At 53.3% G+C, this 17,765-nt stretch overlaps 1 protein-coding gene across 7 annotated transcripts in view; it reads right to left on the bottom strand.

The window, feature by feature from the left end:
* Nucleotides 1–7,695: 7,695 nt before the first annotated feature.
* Nucleotides 7,696–17,765, bottom strand: part of NEURL1 (neuralized E3 ubiquitin protein ligase 1) — a 280,255-nt gene continuing 270,185 nt past the window's right edge. For all 7 annotated transcript variants that reach the window (XM_039481705.1, XM_039481704.1, XM_039481700.1 and 4 more), the window contains 2 exons: nt 9,603–9,749; nt 7,696–7,954 (listed from right to left, as the gene is read on the bottom strand). In XM_039481705.1, coding sequence (XP_039337639.1) covers nt 7,713–7,954; nt 9,603–9,749 — 389 coding nt within the window. In that variant the 3' untranslated portion in view covers nt 7,696–7,712. The remainder of the gene's footprint in view (nt 7,955–9,602; nt 9,750–17,765) is intronic.

Raw genomic sequence — 17,765 nt, 5'->3', positions numbered from 1 at the left:
AGAGAGAAGGTTCACTAGATGGGAGGTGAGTCATTAGGAGTTAAAATTGAAACCTATGAACAGTATTATTCCTAATTGCTCTTTTTTAACTCTAGTAATGTTCAGACCTCTGCATTTCTAGACAGAGCTGGTGCTTTTATTCCCAGCTGCTGCTGTTCACAATACGTGAGCACCAGCCAGGGTACTCTTAACAGTCTCCATGCTAAGTGCTCCCATCTGCTGCTCTTGACAATTCAGAAGCAGAGAAATAATGTCTATTTTATTCATTAAATATCCAAAAGTCAAACCTTGTTCCTGCTGTAGTGAATTCAGCCAACACCTACCTACTTCCTGGAGCAGCCATGTAGTCCCTTAGCTAAGGCAGCAGATGGTGCTGTTTGAGCACTGCTGTACTACTCCCCTTGGTACGCTGGAGCTCAGATCCAAATTGCTGGGTTTTGAAAGTGCCATAGCATGCAAGCAGCCCGGGGTTTTGGCCAGAGCTAATCACAGACCTGATGCCACAAGGCACGTTAACATAGGGTTCACTCCTTTGTTCTCATGGAAGGGGCATGTCAATGGGACACGGTCTAGTTCAGTGGCTTGAGCATTGGCCTGTTAAAACCCAGCGTTGTGAGTTCAATCCCTAAGGGGGCCACTTAGGGATCTGGGGCAAAATCAGTACTTGGTCCTGCTAGTGAAGGCAGGGGCCTGGATTCCATGACCTTGCAGGGTCCCTTCCAATTCTGAGATAGGTATATTTCCATATATGATTATAAAAAAGGAAGGGATGGATTTCATTTATAAACCAGCCGGGCCGTGTTCTCTTCTTGGGGCAAGTGTCCCTGTTCATAGGCACTGGGCACAACCAAGCTGAAGCTCTCTCAATGGGTGCAGCAGCAGCTGACCATTAAGGAAAGCAGAAGTGCTGGACTGAAGACTAATGGCCTTGTACTGCACTGGAGAAAAGGCAGCCTCTTAGAGCACTGCTCGCTCACCCCTCCCAAAGCACTGGGCACAGCTTGCTGGGGAAGGGGTAGCTGGGAATTGAGTTATAGTTGTAAATGATACACCCAACAGGCCATTGTGCATCAGTGGTGTCATCAGCTGCAACCTCCGGTCATCTTTTCATCAGCTGATGCTCTGCAGTCTGCAAGTGAGCTGGCAAAGGCCTTCTCACGGTGCTTTCTGAAGTGAGTCTGGACAGCAGCTCCACTACGGAAGGAAAAGGCTTTGGCTAAGATTCTTTCTACCCACAGTGCAGTGCTGACGCTAGGCCTATTGCGTGTAGTGGGACTGTACTGCAGGTCAGGGGTTCTCAGCCTTTTTCTTCCTGAAGCCCCCCAGCATGCTATAAAACTGCCCTGCGTGATGGGACCCCCTGAAACCTGCTCATGGCCCCCCAGCAAGCCCCACACCCCGGTTGGGAACCACTGCTGCAGGTGATGCAGACAATAGAGCCTGGGAGCCAGCAGGGGTCCTTCTAAGCCTCAGAATGCAGTGCTGAGAGTCAAATTACTTCTGTTAGTAGAAGCAGCAGAAGGGGCTGGGATAAGCTACCCCAGCTGGCCTGTTCAAAGGGGAACTCTTTTCACAGCACAGTATGGAGGGAGGGCATCCGGAAGCAAAGGTGCAGGAGCTTGCTCTGGATTGGCAGCAGTAGTGTTTTGGGGCTGTCTTCACTGCAAAAAGTCGGGGGGTTGTTTCTAGCATGATGTAAAAAGACAGTTTTGCTGGGAGGGCCGAGCCTGTGTGTTGGATTTTATACCTAAGGCCACCGGAGCCTAAGATATTCTACTCAGCATGGGAGTCCCAGGTTCAAATCCCCCTTGACCTGAGAGGGTGTCTCCCTCCTCCAGCCTAGTTTGAATAGGCAGGCCTGTAACCTCAGAGACGGCGGCTGCAGCCCTTATGCCTTGGCAGGCTGGGGGTGAAATAGTGTTGTGCTTAGTAGCATTTTACCATCTCTTTGCAGTGGGTGCAAGGAACTAGAGCCTCAGGCCCTGTAGATCAAGCTATGGGGCTCAGCCTGTATCCCTGACCCATGGGCCCAGACATCTGTACGTAAGGTGGGCAGCACTTAGTCGGTTTGGCTGCACGTACTCCAAGCCAATGGCCAATAAATGCGCCCTCACGCTGCTGTGGGATACCTAAAATCACCTTTATTCACAATCACAGTTATCCAATGGTCACAGAATGCGTTTTTCTGCTAGAACACAAACTATTGTAAAATAAAACCAGGAAATGGAGCTGACACCAGCACACATTGGAACCGACACCAAATCAACAAAAATGAGAGTTTTTTGTTTTGTTACTACTTCTGCTCAGAACAAGCCCAGCCCTGCTGCTCCCTGGGCTGGATCCTGCTTCAACTGTGGCATTAGCCAAAAGAGGAGCAGCCCCTGAGGGCGTGTCTGCTCAGCACATCAAAGCCCCAGGCTGTGCGACCGTGTTTCCAAGTCTGTGGTTCAGCACTCACCTTGCAGCAGTAAGCTGTGTTTACCCGGCCTTACAGCCGTGCTACTGCATTCACGCTGCCCTGAACCGACCACCTGACTCGGCAAAGTGACAGGGTTTGGCCCAAGTCACAGCAGTACGGAGGTGCTGACCTGCTCTCCTAGCAGGGACCTGGGTGCTCCTAGGGGGACCAGGTCTCTGGTTTTCAACCAGCACACCCAGTCGAAAAGGGACCCTGGCAGCTACACTCAGCACCGACCGTCCGTTAAAAGCCCAGTCTGCGGCGCTAAGGCAGGCTCGTCCATACCTGTCCTGACTGGCACCGCGCTGTGCCCTGGAAGTGTCCAGTAGGACGGGGTCTGGCACCTAGGCAGGGGCTGCCCCTGCCTCAAACACTGGTGGTGGGGGTGGGGTCGGTGCCTGCGGCCGAGAGCAGCACGTGGAGCCGCCTGCTTCCAGGGCCTGCACCGCGCGGTGCCAGGACAGGCCTGCAGCCTGCCTTAGCATGCCCTCTCCCCACGACCAGGAGCTGCCTGAGGTAAGCCCATGCCCCTGCCCTTGGCCCCCGCAAACCCCTCACCCCCTCCAACTTTCAGCCCCATCCTGGAGCCCACACACCCAGTTAGAGCCCCCATCCCAGACCACTGAGGGTGGAGGACAGCCAGGGTGGCGGGGGCTGGGATGTTCAGTTTTGTGCGTCTCGGAAGTTGGCAATCCTAGTGCTTCCTGAGTCTGCATCCAGGCTCCATGTAGCCCTCTCCTAACTCCTGCTAATGCCTGGCATTTGCTCCACCATAACACAAACACATTTTACTACATTTAAACACACTCAATTCAACCAGGGCTGCTACGGTGCCACGTGACCACGCCTTCCCGTTTGTACCTTCTTTAAAAGTCACTATGTAGCTATGAACCAGCCTAGCCTGGGCAGACTGACTGGAGATGATGCTGACTGCATTGGCTTTATATATATATGTGCTCATTTCCCCCCCCCGCCATGTTTCTTCCCACTTCCTTACTCTCTGCGCTCTGCCCTGCAGTGCCGTAACAAGGGTGAGGCGAGCGAGGCACTTGCCTCGGGCGCGCAAAGCGGAGGGGCGCAGCTCTACCGCGATCAGTGGCGGCAGAATGAATTAATGAAGCAGCGGCAGCAATTCGGCAGCGGGTCCTTCTCTCCAAGAGGGACTCAGGGACCCGCTGCCCAAGAGCCTGGAGCCAGCCCTTGCCTCGGGTGCAAAAATTCCTTGTTACGGCTCTGCTGCACTGGTCTGGGGCCTGCAAGGTTAGAGACAGCTGCTGGTCTACGCACTGGAGCTGTCCCCCTGCTCTTGGTGTACGGGCAAGTCAGTGATTATTGTCATTGAAAGCCAAGGGTTTGCACGCAGTCAGATGGGGAAAGCCCATATTCTAGCCGAGATGAGTTTGGTGTCCACTCCTGCAATGCCCACGCAGGGGCGAGGCCTGGCTGACCCAAAGGGCTGTTTCAGGTGCGTACAGTTGGCGAGTCTTGCCCCTGTCATTTAATGCTGCAGCACTGGGAGAATTTCAAGTGCTGTAAGAGTTAAAATGTAGGCAGTACATGCTCTGTCTGCCAAAGGTGGGAGCTGAAGGCGGGGCTCTGCTGGGAGTCCCACAAGTGGGATTAGGAGCCACCCATCACCTGGCACGACACCATCCCTGTTAAAAGTGATGCTTAAAAATACATTCGCCCGCTCACGCAATCTCTGGGGTGACAGTGGCTTTCCACGCACAGTAGCAGCATCACGATAACGTTTAGTAAGAAAATCCACATAACTCTACTTCTGCACTGAGTTGCTCCTTTCCACAGCCAGCTGTCGGTGAGGATGCTGCAGTAGTGGCAGGGGAATTAACTCCAGTGCCATAACTCTATTTATATATTAAAATCTACAATATAGAAACAAATACAGTATTTGTGACTATTGGCCAAAATCTACTGGCACAAGAGGATTGTTTGCTGCACACCAGCAGAGCGGCTGATACACCTGCATCAGCTGGAGGTGTGGGGGGGAGGGGCGTGGGGGAGGGAGACTATCTAGCTGCAGTTGGGGGGGGTGGGGGTAGATGCTTACATTGCTACAGTACTTCATTGTGAAAATAATTAGGTATTAATTTCATGATGCTTCTGCTAGGAGCTTTTTTTCCCTTCTCCATGCACAGCCCAGCTTCCCCACCAGCCAGCTGGCTCTATATTACAAAGAAACATAATGATGAAAAGCAAAAAACCAACCCAATTTTATGTAACACCCCCCGCCTCCCCAGCTCATCACCAACATGTTTCCCCCCCTTTGCTTCTGCCAGGTGGCTGAGCCCGTGGTTGCCTTTGCCCAGTGCCCGGGAGCAGGCGAGATTTGCCCATGTTAGGCACGCGGGAGTGGGCTTGCTGTCTCCTGTGAAGAACGTGCCTGCTTTGTAACGCAACAGAGGCCACAGAGAGAGCTCATGTCTTGCCGTAAGGATCATGCCTTGGACCAGCTCTCAGCCGGTAATAGTCAGTTTAGCGAGCGTGGCGGAGCTGGGCCTGGGTACTTAGGGCAGACAGATGCTATTTGTTCAGCTGCTACACTTTCAGTTACTTACAAATGTGAGGGCCCTTTTGTAGTCCGGCTCTACCTCAGCCACAGGCTTCGTCCTGCGAGCAGAGCTGAGAAGTATGTTGCACTCATGAAAAGGAGGCTGTGTGGGAAGTCGCGCTATTGGGAGCAGCAGCACTTTGATCATGTTTTGTAGCGAATCCGCATCATGTGTTACTGAGCAGAGCTACTTCCCGGTGTATAACAAAGCCTCTCCATTCAGTGCTTCTGGCGGGGGGGGGGGGGGGCAGAGGAACGGACCTTGCCCTGAAATGCACATGGGGCCTGATGGGCCAATAACTAACTCTTCTTGCTCCCAGGGTTACCAGGGCACAGCGGCTAATAGAACTGCTGGTGAGTTTGCTTTGAGAGGCCAGCACCGAAAGCACAAGGCCTGGGCCTGCACTGGCCACGCTCTCGTTGCAGTCAAGGGGCAGCGCAGAGCTACAGCCGTGGTCCAAGGTGACTGAGCCCATGATCTGTCAATGCGAGACTGGGGCTGAGATGTGTGTTCTGGGGCTATTAACACTAGAGAAGCGTATACATGAGCCACATCTTGCTTGCCTTCTCTGCGGTGCAGCCCCCTGGAAAGCAGCCGGCCTGCTCCTTCGAATACGTCCCACCCAGCTGGGGCCTTGCTTGATCTCCCACTGAAGTCAATGGGAGCTAGCTGAGGTCTGAGTTACTACAGAGAATTCTTTCCTGGGTGCTGGCGGGTGAGTCTTGCCCACGTGCTCAGGGTTTAACTGATCGCCATATTTGGGGTCGGGAAGGAATTTTCCTCCAGGGCAGATTGGCAGAGGCCCTGGAGGTTTTTCGCCTTCCTCTGCAGCATGGGACACAGGTCACTTTCTGGAGGATTCTCTGCAGCTTGAGGTCTTCAAACCGCAATTTGGGGACTTCGATAACTCAGACATAGGCTAGGGGTTTGTTATAGAAGTGGATGGGTGAGATTCTGTGGCCTGCGTTGTGCAGGAGGTCAGACTAGATGATCATAATGGTCCCTTCTGACCTTAAAGTCTATGAGTCTATGAGGTCAAGCCCCTCCTCCAAGTTGGTTTTATTAGTGCCGCATTCGAGTCTGTTCACAGAAGCCTGGTTTCCTGATGGGGCTTGTCGTGTTCTGAAAATGAGGCCAGTTTATAGTGTCCCCAGTTAGACACAAAAGCACTAGGCCTCGAGTTTGCCACCACGCTGAGCCTCGTGCGCTCAATGGGCACCCCAGGTGGGCCGCTCTGCCCCAGAGGGATAGGGCGTGCCTTGCTCGTACTGCAGCTGTGGACCAGGGAGGACTGACAGATCTAAACTGAGATGATTGCAGCCTGAGTGAGCCCAGCCGCCGCCCAGTACTACACTGTCCTAGAATGAGTGGTCAGAAGGACTCACAGATAGACACATACAATGGGTGGGATGCAGAGAATCTGAAACTGACGGAGCGGCAGCAGGAGCAGCAGCAAACCAGTTCTCTCCCTTCCCCCCGCCCGCCTGCGGCCCTTGAGTGAGCGGAAGCTCCTTCGTTAAAACAAAGAAACAAAATCCATTTTAAGCCCCTTTCTTCCTTTTTTGCTTGTTGATGACTAAGTGCGTTGACTGCCCTGTCACATCAGTGTGGCCAAGAGCGTGTAATCACCACCCAAGTTTCCTTCCTTTAAAGCAAAGAGAGACATTTAACACTCTACCATAAAAACAGAGCATTGGGGTGGGGGGGGGAGGTTGTGTTTGTAGACATTCTTCCTCAGTGTTTTTTGCAAGTGCTGATTGAGGGGTTGGAGGAGAGGCCTTTGGCTTATGAAACACTGACGGGAAGGGCAGGGAGAACTCAGGAGCAAGCATCAGTGCAGTGGGGTTATAGTCATGCAGTGCTACGATGAGCCAGGCTGCTGAAAACGTAACCCCATCACCTTGCTGGATGGCAACACGCAGAGCCATGCCCACACCAGAGTCTTTCGCAGGAACCACACGCTGCACACCCATCCACTGCCCCAGTGCATTTCTCCACTACCAGAAATTCATGGGCCCACCCCCCTCACGAAGCACTCAGCACATCGATTTCCAGCCACCGCTCACAGGAGAGCATCGAGCAAGCAGGGCTCCTGGGCGTTATTCTGCTACCAGCAAAAGGGTTTGGCTTTATAATTTATCTCCTGCCAAACTTGCCCTTTCATACCCTTTGCCGCCAGCACTCCTGCCGGACACCCAGCGCTTCTGAAAGGTCCACGCAGCCCTGCCCTTTTAAGAGGCTTTTGTGAAATGGGGTCAGTTGCCCCCAAAAGGCTGCCTTTCTTCTCTGTATTACTGCCACTCACCAGCTGCCTACTGTCGCTGTCCACTGGGCAGAAGCTGTGCCTCACCGCACCTTTCCCGCTAGCCAAGCGGCGGGGACATCCCTGCGCATGGTGTAGAAGAGAGAACGGCTCCAGCTGTTTTCTTGAGATTAAAATGTAAAACCCATTGGAAAGTGCGGTTCAGCTTGACTTCCCTGATGTGCTGGAGTTCAGCCCTCGTTGGAGGCAAGGGGAAGTGGAAGAGTCGTCACCAGCAGAGCCCTCCCCTCCCTGCCTCCAGCCTCCTTGGGGTGGTTCAGATGTTGAATTTCACAAATGATGAGTGAAGACAGAGACCCCCCTTGCTCCTCTCACGTCTACCCTCCCCGCCTTGCAGTCCCCCCCAACCCATGCTGCTGTTCTAAGTGCTGCGATAAGTTTTGATGATATCCTTGATGGCCCGTCTGCAAATCGGGCAGCAGGCGTTGGCCATCTTCTTGAGTTTCAGCCCACACGGGTAGCAGAGACACATGTGTCCGCAGGAGTAAATGACGGTATCTACCATGTTCTCATAGCAGATGGTGCACTCGTCCCCCCAGACCCCGGAGCCAGATGGGGAGATGGGTGACTCCGGCATGCTGACCGGGGAGTTTGGCGCTGTCCCTGAAATGCAAGGAACACGGTCGCTCTTTACTCTGTCATGAGTGTCTCAGGGTTAGGGAGAGAGGAGTGACTCGGTCAGAGCAGACGCCTGGTGCACCTCGTACTGCAGGGAGCACCCTGCACAGGCAGGGGGTAGAACGGGTGAGTTAACAGGTCTCCTACAATAGCTTTTGCAGCTAACCATGTCCAATAGCTGAGGTCTCAGCAGACGGTGAGAAAAGGCCATAATGCACCTGACTCACTGCACAATGCTGCACCACTGAGGAAGGGAGAATTCCTCTGGGCTCTGCTCTAGCACATGAAAATCCCACACCCCAGATTGGCATCGTTCTGCCAACAAATCTGCAGTGCAGATACAGAAATGCTGACAGGAGAGGGCTTCGGGCAGCATAGCTAACAGCGTGCGGGGAGGTGGCATTCATATGCTGGCAGAAAACCACTTCTATTGGCGTATGTTGCGTCTACACGAGGGGGCTATGCCACCATAGGTGCTGTGGTGTAGACACAGCCTAAAAAATCTGTTTCTTCTGATAAGAGGTCACAGAGTCTCCATGATGGGACGGAGGGTGGTCATGTGTTAAGGACACAAGCCTGAGAGGCAGGAGTCTTGTGCTTTATTCTCGGTTCTGCCACTGAAGCACTGCACGGCCTTGGGCAGGTCACTCCCCCTCTTTGCACCTCCTTTTCCTCATCCGGCAAATGGGCACCATAACTCTGAACCTAGCTCACCTGAGCTGTGGTGAGAGGCCCAATGTATGTTTGGAAAGGGGGCAGAGCTCCTGGCAGGGAAGGGGCTATATAAATGCAAGAGATTCTGAGGGTGCGTAACACCGCTTTTGTCATGGGATTAGTAGTAGAGCTGTGCAGTTTGCCTAGAGTTTAGGCCAATACACTGCAACAAAACAGCTGCTCACTGCACCGGGGGCCAACGGGGAAACTGGCTGTCGGATCACACACCCAGCTGGCCCACAGAGGGAGCGCTGCAGTGTCCAAGCACTACAAACATTCACTACGGAGGGCACATGGGGTTGGCTGCTGTTGGAAGGGAGGGAGGGCAGAGCAATGGCGGCGGCAGCTCTGAGATTGGTGCATTGTTTGGTGACATGAGCAGGGGACTGAGGCCTTGGGCAAGTAACAGATTGTGAGTTCTCAGGGCAGGGATGTGCCTGGATGGCCTGGGGCACGACCCTCCTACAAACAGCCACAACCGCTCGGTGCAACGGGAATTCTGCCTCCCTCCCTCACTGAGAGAGTGTGAGGCTGGATGGAAACTTCTGACCTCCTCTGGGATTCATGGTAACAGGGCCTGGTGCAGAATAGCAATGTAAGCAGCCTCCAGGAATCTCCCCTGGGGCAGCTGCATTTCACAGGCAGGTGTACACAGTCTAGAAAGGTTGTTATCCCCCTTTGAGATTTTTGATGATGAAAGAGGCTACAAAATTATTGCTGTCCAGTATCAAGGCATCTGGGCAGCTTCTATGTAAAAAAACATTCCTCTAGGGACTTCACGCATCTCTGGCTCTTCTCCCTCCCTCACTTCGGGAGCTGATACGTGCATAGATGGCTGCCGCACCAATGGGCGTTGAACGGGGGACCTGGCAGGGCAGGACATGGCAGGGAACCACGACTGTGGGCGGGACACACTCACCGCTGATGGAGCTGCAGAGCAGACCGGAGCCACACGTACTCAGGATTGGATCAGAAACCCCGCTGCAGAGAACCGTGGGGGAATTTGGGGCTGAAGTGGGAGAGCTCGGTGTAGATAGGCCCAGTCGCTCGGCCAGTATGGTGGAACCTGGACAATAAAACAAGCACACACCTGGTTTTTAAAAAAGCTTGTCCCCATGTGATTATTCCAGACACTAGGCCCTGCTCCCGCACAGAGATACCTGCCCGGGGCTGGACGTGCGTTGCTCCTTCTGAGCCGTGTTAAGTGCCATCACAACGAGAGCTGGGGGTGAAATCCTGGCCTTACTGAAGTCAATGGGTGTTTTGCCATTGACGTCAGTAGGACCAGACCTTAACCCTTAGTTTCCATGCCTAACAAACCCATCCTAAGCCAGGCACAAGACGTCGCCTCGCCCCCTTCCCACCTCCTGATGCTATCAGCTGGCCTAAAAGAGGTTTGAACGCACCCGCCCCACACACACAGATAAGCTGGATCCCTTTGAGCCAATGTAAAAGGTTCTACAGTTTTAAATGTCGCTTTTCATTAAACGTCACCCACACCCTCACCCTCCCATGCCCCAGCAGCGTCACATCCAGGGCTGGGGCCAGCAGGAGAGGCAGCACTTGGCCGGCCAGGCTGGAGTGGTGCCCAAGGAGCGATCCCCTTGGTAATGAGCAGTGGTGAGCTGGAGCCGGTTCCCACAGGTTCTCAAGAACCGGTTGCTAAAATTAGACCTCTGTGGAGAACCGGTTGTTAAAGGGCCAGGAGGTGGGCAAAGAACTCCAGTCCGCAGGCTGAATCATCCTGTTGTTCCCAGGATTCCCAGCTGGGGAGGCTGAGGCTCCCCGGGCCCCTCCCCTGCTTCCCCCCAGCTGCAGGGGCCCCCAGCCCCAAGAGTATGTCTCCCCCTGCCCCAGCCCCTCCCCCACGCCCTCCCCCCCTAAATCAGAACTTTTTATAGGGAACCGGTTGTTAAGATTTTGGCAGCTCATCACTGGTAATGAGTGCTGGCACCACCAAGCTCACACCATGACAATCAAGAGCCGCCTTCCCAAGGGCCTGGCAGGCAGAAAAGCATGAGTTCTGCGCCACATGCTGTGTGGCCTGAGCTGAATCATATCACCGTCCTTGGTGGCCCTTTCCTGTCTATAAAAAAGGCACCTCCTTTGCAGCTGTTCTGTTGTTTTCAGGTAACCCCCTGCCTGGCCGTGGCCAGCTGGTGCTCAAAGGCAACAGACAGCAACTTAAGGCAGGCACTCAAACTGGGCAATGAGAAAACAGGACAGGAAAGATTTGTACTAATTGGCCCTGCCTGGGCAGCTGACCCCTAAGAAACCCTGTAGATAGGAGCCTGCCAAGCAGCCAAAGGGGAAACCTGCTTGGGGCAAAGCAGCCCAGACACTGAGTGCTGCAGTAAGCAGATGCCACTCCCCTGTCTGCGTGACAGGCCTGAGGGTGAGCCCGCCTTATATTTGGGACGCCCCGTCACAGGGCCCTCTTTGTGGAATCCTCTCCTAGTAAACACCTCCATGCCTCCTCCCAGGCCCCCGGAGGCAGAAGGTCCTTGGCCCACAGTTTCCAGCTGTTTGCTGGGGAAGCAGCCAGCTCTGCAGGGGAGCCCCACAGACAGCATTACAAACTCACGCTGGCTCAGCCTGCTGCTTGTCCTGTTGCTATGATAATAATCAGCTGAAATGTCTCCCCAGAGGCAAATACAGACAATCACAGCTGGTGACAAGGGTTCCGCCCCCCTTCCCCTCCCCTGGGAAGGTGGCTGGGGTCTGCTGGGGAACCATACTACCAATGGCTGAGGGAGGGTGGCTAATGGGGAGCAGAGCAGGCACAAAGGAGCAACTGGTTTGTCTGGAGTTCCAGGGTGTTCAGTCTCTTGTGGAAGAGACACCAGGGCTAGTTCCTGACCTGAATTTCAATACCCACGGACACTTAGCTTCCTTCCTGTTACCATATAAGGAGCTGAGCCAGCGGGATCTACAGCACAGTTCAATGAGTCGGCTTTCAAGTGAAAAAGCACCAGGAGGCTTGTGGGCCGCATCTTGCTTCAATTTCCTTGAGGGGGCCGGGTGAGGCTACCTGCACTTGGTAGTAAAACCAGGCTAGAAACAAAACCTAGAGTCCAGCAGGTTGAGCCACCCAAAAGCCTCCTGTTGACAACTGGCATTTAATCAAATGTCGGCCATCAGCCAGGTATCTGACCCATATTTAATGTCTCCAAGATGCACTGCAGGAGAAGGGCGTTGGATGGGAGGCGCAGAAAGAAAACGAGCCTGTTCTGCCTCAGTTTCCCTGTCGACACCACCGAAGAGCACGTGAAATGAAGGCCTGGCCCACCTGGCTCACTGCGTGTGGAGTTACTTGTCTCACCTCTACCTCTGTTAAACGCCTTTCCTACTTGTTACATTCCTGCGCTGACAACGTGCACATGCCTCTGGTAAACAGCCAGCGAGGCAATACAGCCAGAACACAGGACTGGGTCGCTGAAGAACAGGGACTGTAGGTTCTGTTCCTGTGCTGACACAGACGTGCTCTGCGACCTGAGACACGTCACCTAGGGAGGCTTAGGCCCAGAGGCGATTTGTGAAATGGAGATAAGAGAGGCGTTGCATGGCTTAATTCATCAGTGTGGTTAAAGTGCACTGAGGTCCTCAGAGGGCAGCTACCATGCGAGGGCAGCTACTAAGCTGTCTTTGGAAAAGTCAGGCAGGCACCTTCTTCTACACCGAAGTGAGCAGCGCCGGAATTCCTCTGCCGCTGTCAGCTGAACTGCTCCTGAAATACGCTAGGACACCATGGTACAGCCCTCTTTCCCAGTCACTTTACTGTGCACAGCAAGTCTTGCTGACCGATCAGGCCTGTCTCCGCTGCATGGATGCTGAAGATCTCATGGCCATGGCCCTTTTCATAAGAGACGGCCTTTCCCGCAATGTCCTTGATTGTACTGTGCCTCCCCCTCTCTCGGCAGCGTGCTGTGCACCAGATGGCTGTGGGCACCACTCTCAGAGGTGGCTGCATTTCAGTAATGCTGTTCGGCTGCAGTCTTGGAGGTGACCGGCGGTAAGAGCAGCACGACGCTTTAAGCAACGTAAGTACTGAAAGTCTGTCTCTCCTTTACACAACTACCTCCTCGCTTGGAGATGTTGCTGAGGCTAAACCTCTGCACATAGACCCCCTGTAGTAACGCAGCATTTCACACTGCCAAAAAGGTGTGTTTAATACGTACTAACAAGCTACCCGGTGTCATAATGTTTTATTAGCTGTATTGCTGTGCGCTGTTAAACAGCTGCTGTGTTCCACCCCACAAGTAGCTGCGTTTCAGCAATCCCTGTGTATTTTATTATCTGAATGATATTACTTAGCACGTATCGTGTACATCACATCTTCAAAGCGCTCTGGAGACATTTTAACTGAATTCTTCTCAGAGCATGGTGAGGTCGGCCGATCTGGCTGGGATATTCAAAGGGATTTGGGTGCCTAACTTGGTTAGGTTCCTTTGAAAATTCCTGCTGCTATCCTGTGAGTGGCTCAGTTTCCTTGGAGACAAGTGACTTTCTGACTTGAGTGAGCTTTATCACTGGGAGCTGGATTTGGGTCTCTGGGTAGGACGGAGCCTGTCAAGCCATCGCTGGCCATAAGGGCTGGACATGTCCTGTTAAATCAAGGATTCTATGCTGCCTGTAAGAGAATTTTAATCATCTTGCTCCAAACCATACGGGGCAGCCATGTAGATTATAAAACTCAACATCTCTGTGTGTTTTTATTTTAAATTGGGATGGTTAACACAGGCAGCCAACAGATCTTGGGAATATTACCTGGCACGGTTCATTGCTCTTTTCAGAGTGCACAATACAACCAACAGGGGACTTGTTCCTTACGCCCCTGGCATTTTACCCTTATGGTATCAGCTAACACCAAACCATGACCTCTGTCCAGCACTGTCACATAGCTACTGCGGAGGCAGGGCGTGGGAGCCTACAGTAACCTAATATTGCCAGTCTCAGCCTGCATGTGACCAAATGTTTCTATCGATAACTGCTGCCTTCTCCTGGAACATTCTCTGTAACCCTGGTGTGCGGGGGATGCTTCACACACATTTCATTACCTTTTTGGAACATTTCAGCTCCTTCCCGTTGATTCTGCAATGTGCCAAGGCAGGACTGTCAGGGAGCTGACACTATTATGAGAAATGCTGAAGGAACCAAAAGGTCCTTTTCTGGGAACAACGCAGCTCCAGGACTGCAGACTGTCAGCTTAGAGGCTCCCATGTTCCAGACCTGCTGTGATTCCCAGCCCTGCCATTTAGCCCTGCAACCAACCTTCCTCCCTTTATCCTGTTTTCATCTGCCACAGACAATACAGTTTGGCGACTCTTCCTCCCATCTGATAGGAGGAGGCACCTCAGAAGCTGCAGTTCTAACCAGCTCAGTCGGCGTCTGCACAGTGTTCTCTGTGCTGCTTCACAGAACTGACAAGGCTGCTAGGTCTGCAGGGACCTAGGGCATCAGCCTTGTTCTGAAGTGCACATGACATGGGTACGTTGGTGTCGATCATGGCCTCCCTCCACTCTGCCTGCTCCCTCCTCGGGAAATATACAAGAATGCCAGCCTGGTGCTGAGAGATGCTCAGCACCCACATCTTCCATTTAAGTCAGTGGGAGTGGCAGGTATTCAGTATTTCTCAGCCCCCTGGAGAACCTATTCCTCAGGCTTGGAAAGAATAGATCAGCTGTGTGTGTCCATGACACAAACTTAACACTCTGGAGTCGTTGGAAGTATCAGGTTGCCGCCAGCATAGCCGGCATGTTATCCATTATGCTGACCTTGCCGGGGGTGGGGGGTGGGGGGGGGCGGGGACTGATCAGATTATTCCGTTCACGGTGGGTGGGCGGCGCGGGAGGAAGGGGGGCAAGCGCTGATCTGCGGGGCCGGCTGGCAGGCAGGAGGCGCTGGGGAGGTGGAGAGGAGCTGATAGGGGGGCTGCTGGTGCCCCCCCATCAGCCCCGGGGCACCCACGGAGTCGGCGCCTATGCTCAGATGAAAGGCAGAACTGGAGCCTGGAGGGCTGGCTACTCAAGGAAGTGAAGGAGCTGAATAGAGCCTATGTCCATAGACACCAGCAATGGACGTCTCCAGTCTGATGGATGCTCTAGCAGTAAACGGAGCTAATGGATAATACATACTGTAAACAAGCCCAGCAGGGCATAGACCACAGCGCAGTCACTGTACACACAACAAAGGGGAACATTCACTAGCCAGAGGCGTTTACAGAACAAAACCCTGCTTCTCATCCAATCAACCTGGATGACGTTCCCATCATCAGGCTCAGGTCAGGTTTTGTTCCTAACAACAGCTGACAGCTCACCTCATTAAACTGAAAACAAACACAGGCAGCTGAATGCTCTTTTTCTGGGCTGGTCAGAGGCGCCTCTAATGTTACAGACCATGTACGAGATGAAGATCATGGTCGACAGCCATTGGCACATTAGAACTCTCCACAATCAGACTAAAGCTAGGCTCTGCTGGAGACAAAGCAACGAACACCCAGGGAACTAAGGGCCACCCCCCACACCCGGTACCTCACCACCTTCTGCTCCCAATGCAAGGCTCTTTGCTTTGACCTTGCCTTCTCCAACATAAATATATAGCAACCGGTCTATTCAAATAGCCCTACCAAAACAAGACACTCCGTCGTGCCCGTTTCTGCCCCGGCGGGAGAAGAAGCCACACATGACAGCTGCTAGGCACGTTGATTAATGCACTGCTGGAAGGCGCTCAGATATGCCAGTGTCGCGTGTGGTATAAGAACCACTACAGGACACAATAGAATTACAGTGATTAATTCTAAACACACACGTACATTCAAGACCAAACCCTGCCATTGTGTGTGTGAACATGGAACTCTATGGGACCAGCTGTGTACATCTGAGGGCAGGATCTGGTCCTTTAAAATATCAACAACTCTAAATATTGGAACATTCTTCTCCTCCCGAGACGACTAAGTATGACTTGCAGGGCCTGATCCGAAACACACTGAACACGCTGAAAAGACGCCCATTGACTTCAGTGGGCTTTGGATCAGGCCCATACCAGCAGGTTTATTCAGGGCCGCCCGGGGGGGGCGGGGGGAAGTGGGGCAATTTGCCCCAGTCCCTGGGGCCTGCAGGGGCCCCCACAAGAGTTTTTCGGGGCCCCTGGAGTGGGGTCCTTCACTTGCTTTGGGGGCCCCGGAAAACTCTCACAGGGCCCGGGCCCCCGGAGCTTCTTCGCTCCCGGTCTTCGCCGATGGGGGGTCCTGCCGCTCCGTGGCGGAAGGACCCCCCGCTGCCGAATTACCGCCGAAGTGGGACCTGCCGCCAAAGTGCAGCCGGGTCTTCAGCGGTAATTTGGCAGCGGGGGGCCCTTCCATTCCGGGACCCGCCGCCAAAGTGCCCCGAAGACCCGCAGCAGGAGCCCCCCGCTGCCGAATTACCGCCGAAGACCCGGCTGCACTTCGGCGGCGGGGGGCCCCCGCTTCAGCGGTAATTCGGTGGCAGGGGGTCCCTGCTGCGGGTCTTCGGGGCACTTCGGCGGCAGGTCCCGGAGCAGAAGGATCCCCTGCCTCCAACTTACCGCTGAAGCGGGAGCCCCCCGCCGCCGAAGACCCCAGGCCCCCAGAATCCTCTGGGCGGCCCTGGGTTTATTGACACCATTTTCAAACCCCTAGTATCAGATAAAGGCCAGTGCTGATTGAACAACAGGTAATAACTATCCTCTGCATTTCTGCAATATCTCCATGAGAGGATCACAAAGCTCCTAACTTTTAAATGAATGAATCCTCCCAGCCCCCCTGAGAAGGAAGAGAGTATAACTGTTAACTGCATTACTAAACCCATTTGGCAGAGAATACTGAAGCTTGACCAAGATGCACCAGCTGTGGGCAACAAGGATGCTTTGGCTTTTGATCCAAGTGACAGGGCATTCACCAAAGGGAACCTCAAGTGCTGGGGTCACTCTCAGCAGAGATCAGTCACAGCCTACGTTTTTCCCAGTATTAAGCAGCCTTTTCTTTGCTCAGGCTCTCTTTCGCCTGTGGCTGTTGAGAATTGGTCTCCGGGGCTCTGAGCTCCTTTAGGAAAGGTGCACTGTTTGAGGAGAGGATGGCTCCTAAATTGGGAAACAGTGCAGCAAAGACAATACAGTATGTATAGAATATCAGGGCTGGAAGGGACCTCAGGAGGTCACCTAGTCCAACCCCCAGCTCAAAGCAGGACCAATCCCCAGACAGATTTTTGCCCCAGATCCCTAAATGGCCCCCTCAGGGACTGCGCTCACAACCCTGGGTTTAGCAGGCGAATGCTCAAACCACTGAGCTATCCCTCCCCCAACAGAACCCAGATGCTATGGTGATGGACTCCTAGAAATGTGGGAAATAAACAACATTGCATGGGAAGTCTAGTCTTGAACACAGCAAATTCCTGTATTCGGTGGTTTTGCAATGCGAATCACTCAGATGCCCTAGCAATGGCATAGGCCAAGTAATTAAATGGTAACGAATGCTCAAGGCAAGATTACAAAAGTGATTCATTTCCCCCCCCCCCCCCAGCCCCTGCCCCCCTGGCACCTTGCCAAAAGATCCTCCTTTAGGACTAAAATTTGCTGGACTGGATCTCAGCTGAACAATGGGGCACTTTTGAAAGTTTAAGGGAGATCCCTTGTGAGATTGAGGGGGAAAGATACACTTGCCCCATTGTAAAGAAATAAAGATGAGTTCCAGGCTTGCTTTTCACAGTTAACTCAAAAATGGGCAAACACTGAGATCTGCTGTTGTGCTTATCGCTGACCAGGCCCCTGAGAAAAACCAGCTGGACACCAATAGTGATGTGTCATGCAAACATTTCTTTCAAAGCTGTTCAGTAGGTGCTTAATCAGATGTGAGTAGAGATGCTCTGGGATGGTTGTGGGTTAGGCCAGGGGGCGGTGGAGTAACTACCATGAATCTAAAGCCTTTATAATGCACTTTGCGCCATGGTACCTAACCCTGGAATGGCTGACACAGAGGGCCATGGCCATTTCCCAGCCCAGTGGCTTGATCAAAAGACCTTCAGACTCAATGGACAGATAACCAGTCACTGCATGGGATTGGGACCAG

Source organism: Mauremys reevesii, linkage group 7, assembly GCF_016161935.1.
Source record: "Mauremys reevesii isolate NIE-2019 linkage group 7, ASM1616193v1, whole genome shotgun sequence".
Lineage (NCBI taxonomy): Eukaryota > Metazoa > Chordata > Testudines > Geoemydidae > Mauremys > Mauremys reevesii.
The sequence above is the reverse complement of the archived record's forward strand: the minus strand, read 5'-3'. Positions and strand labels throughout refer to the sequence as shown.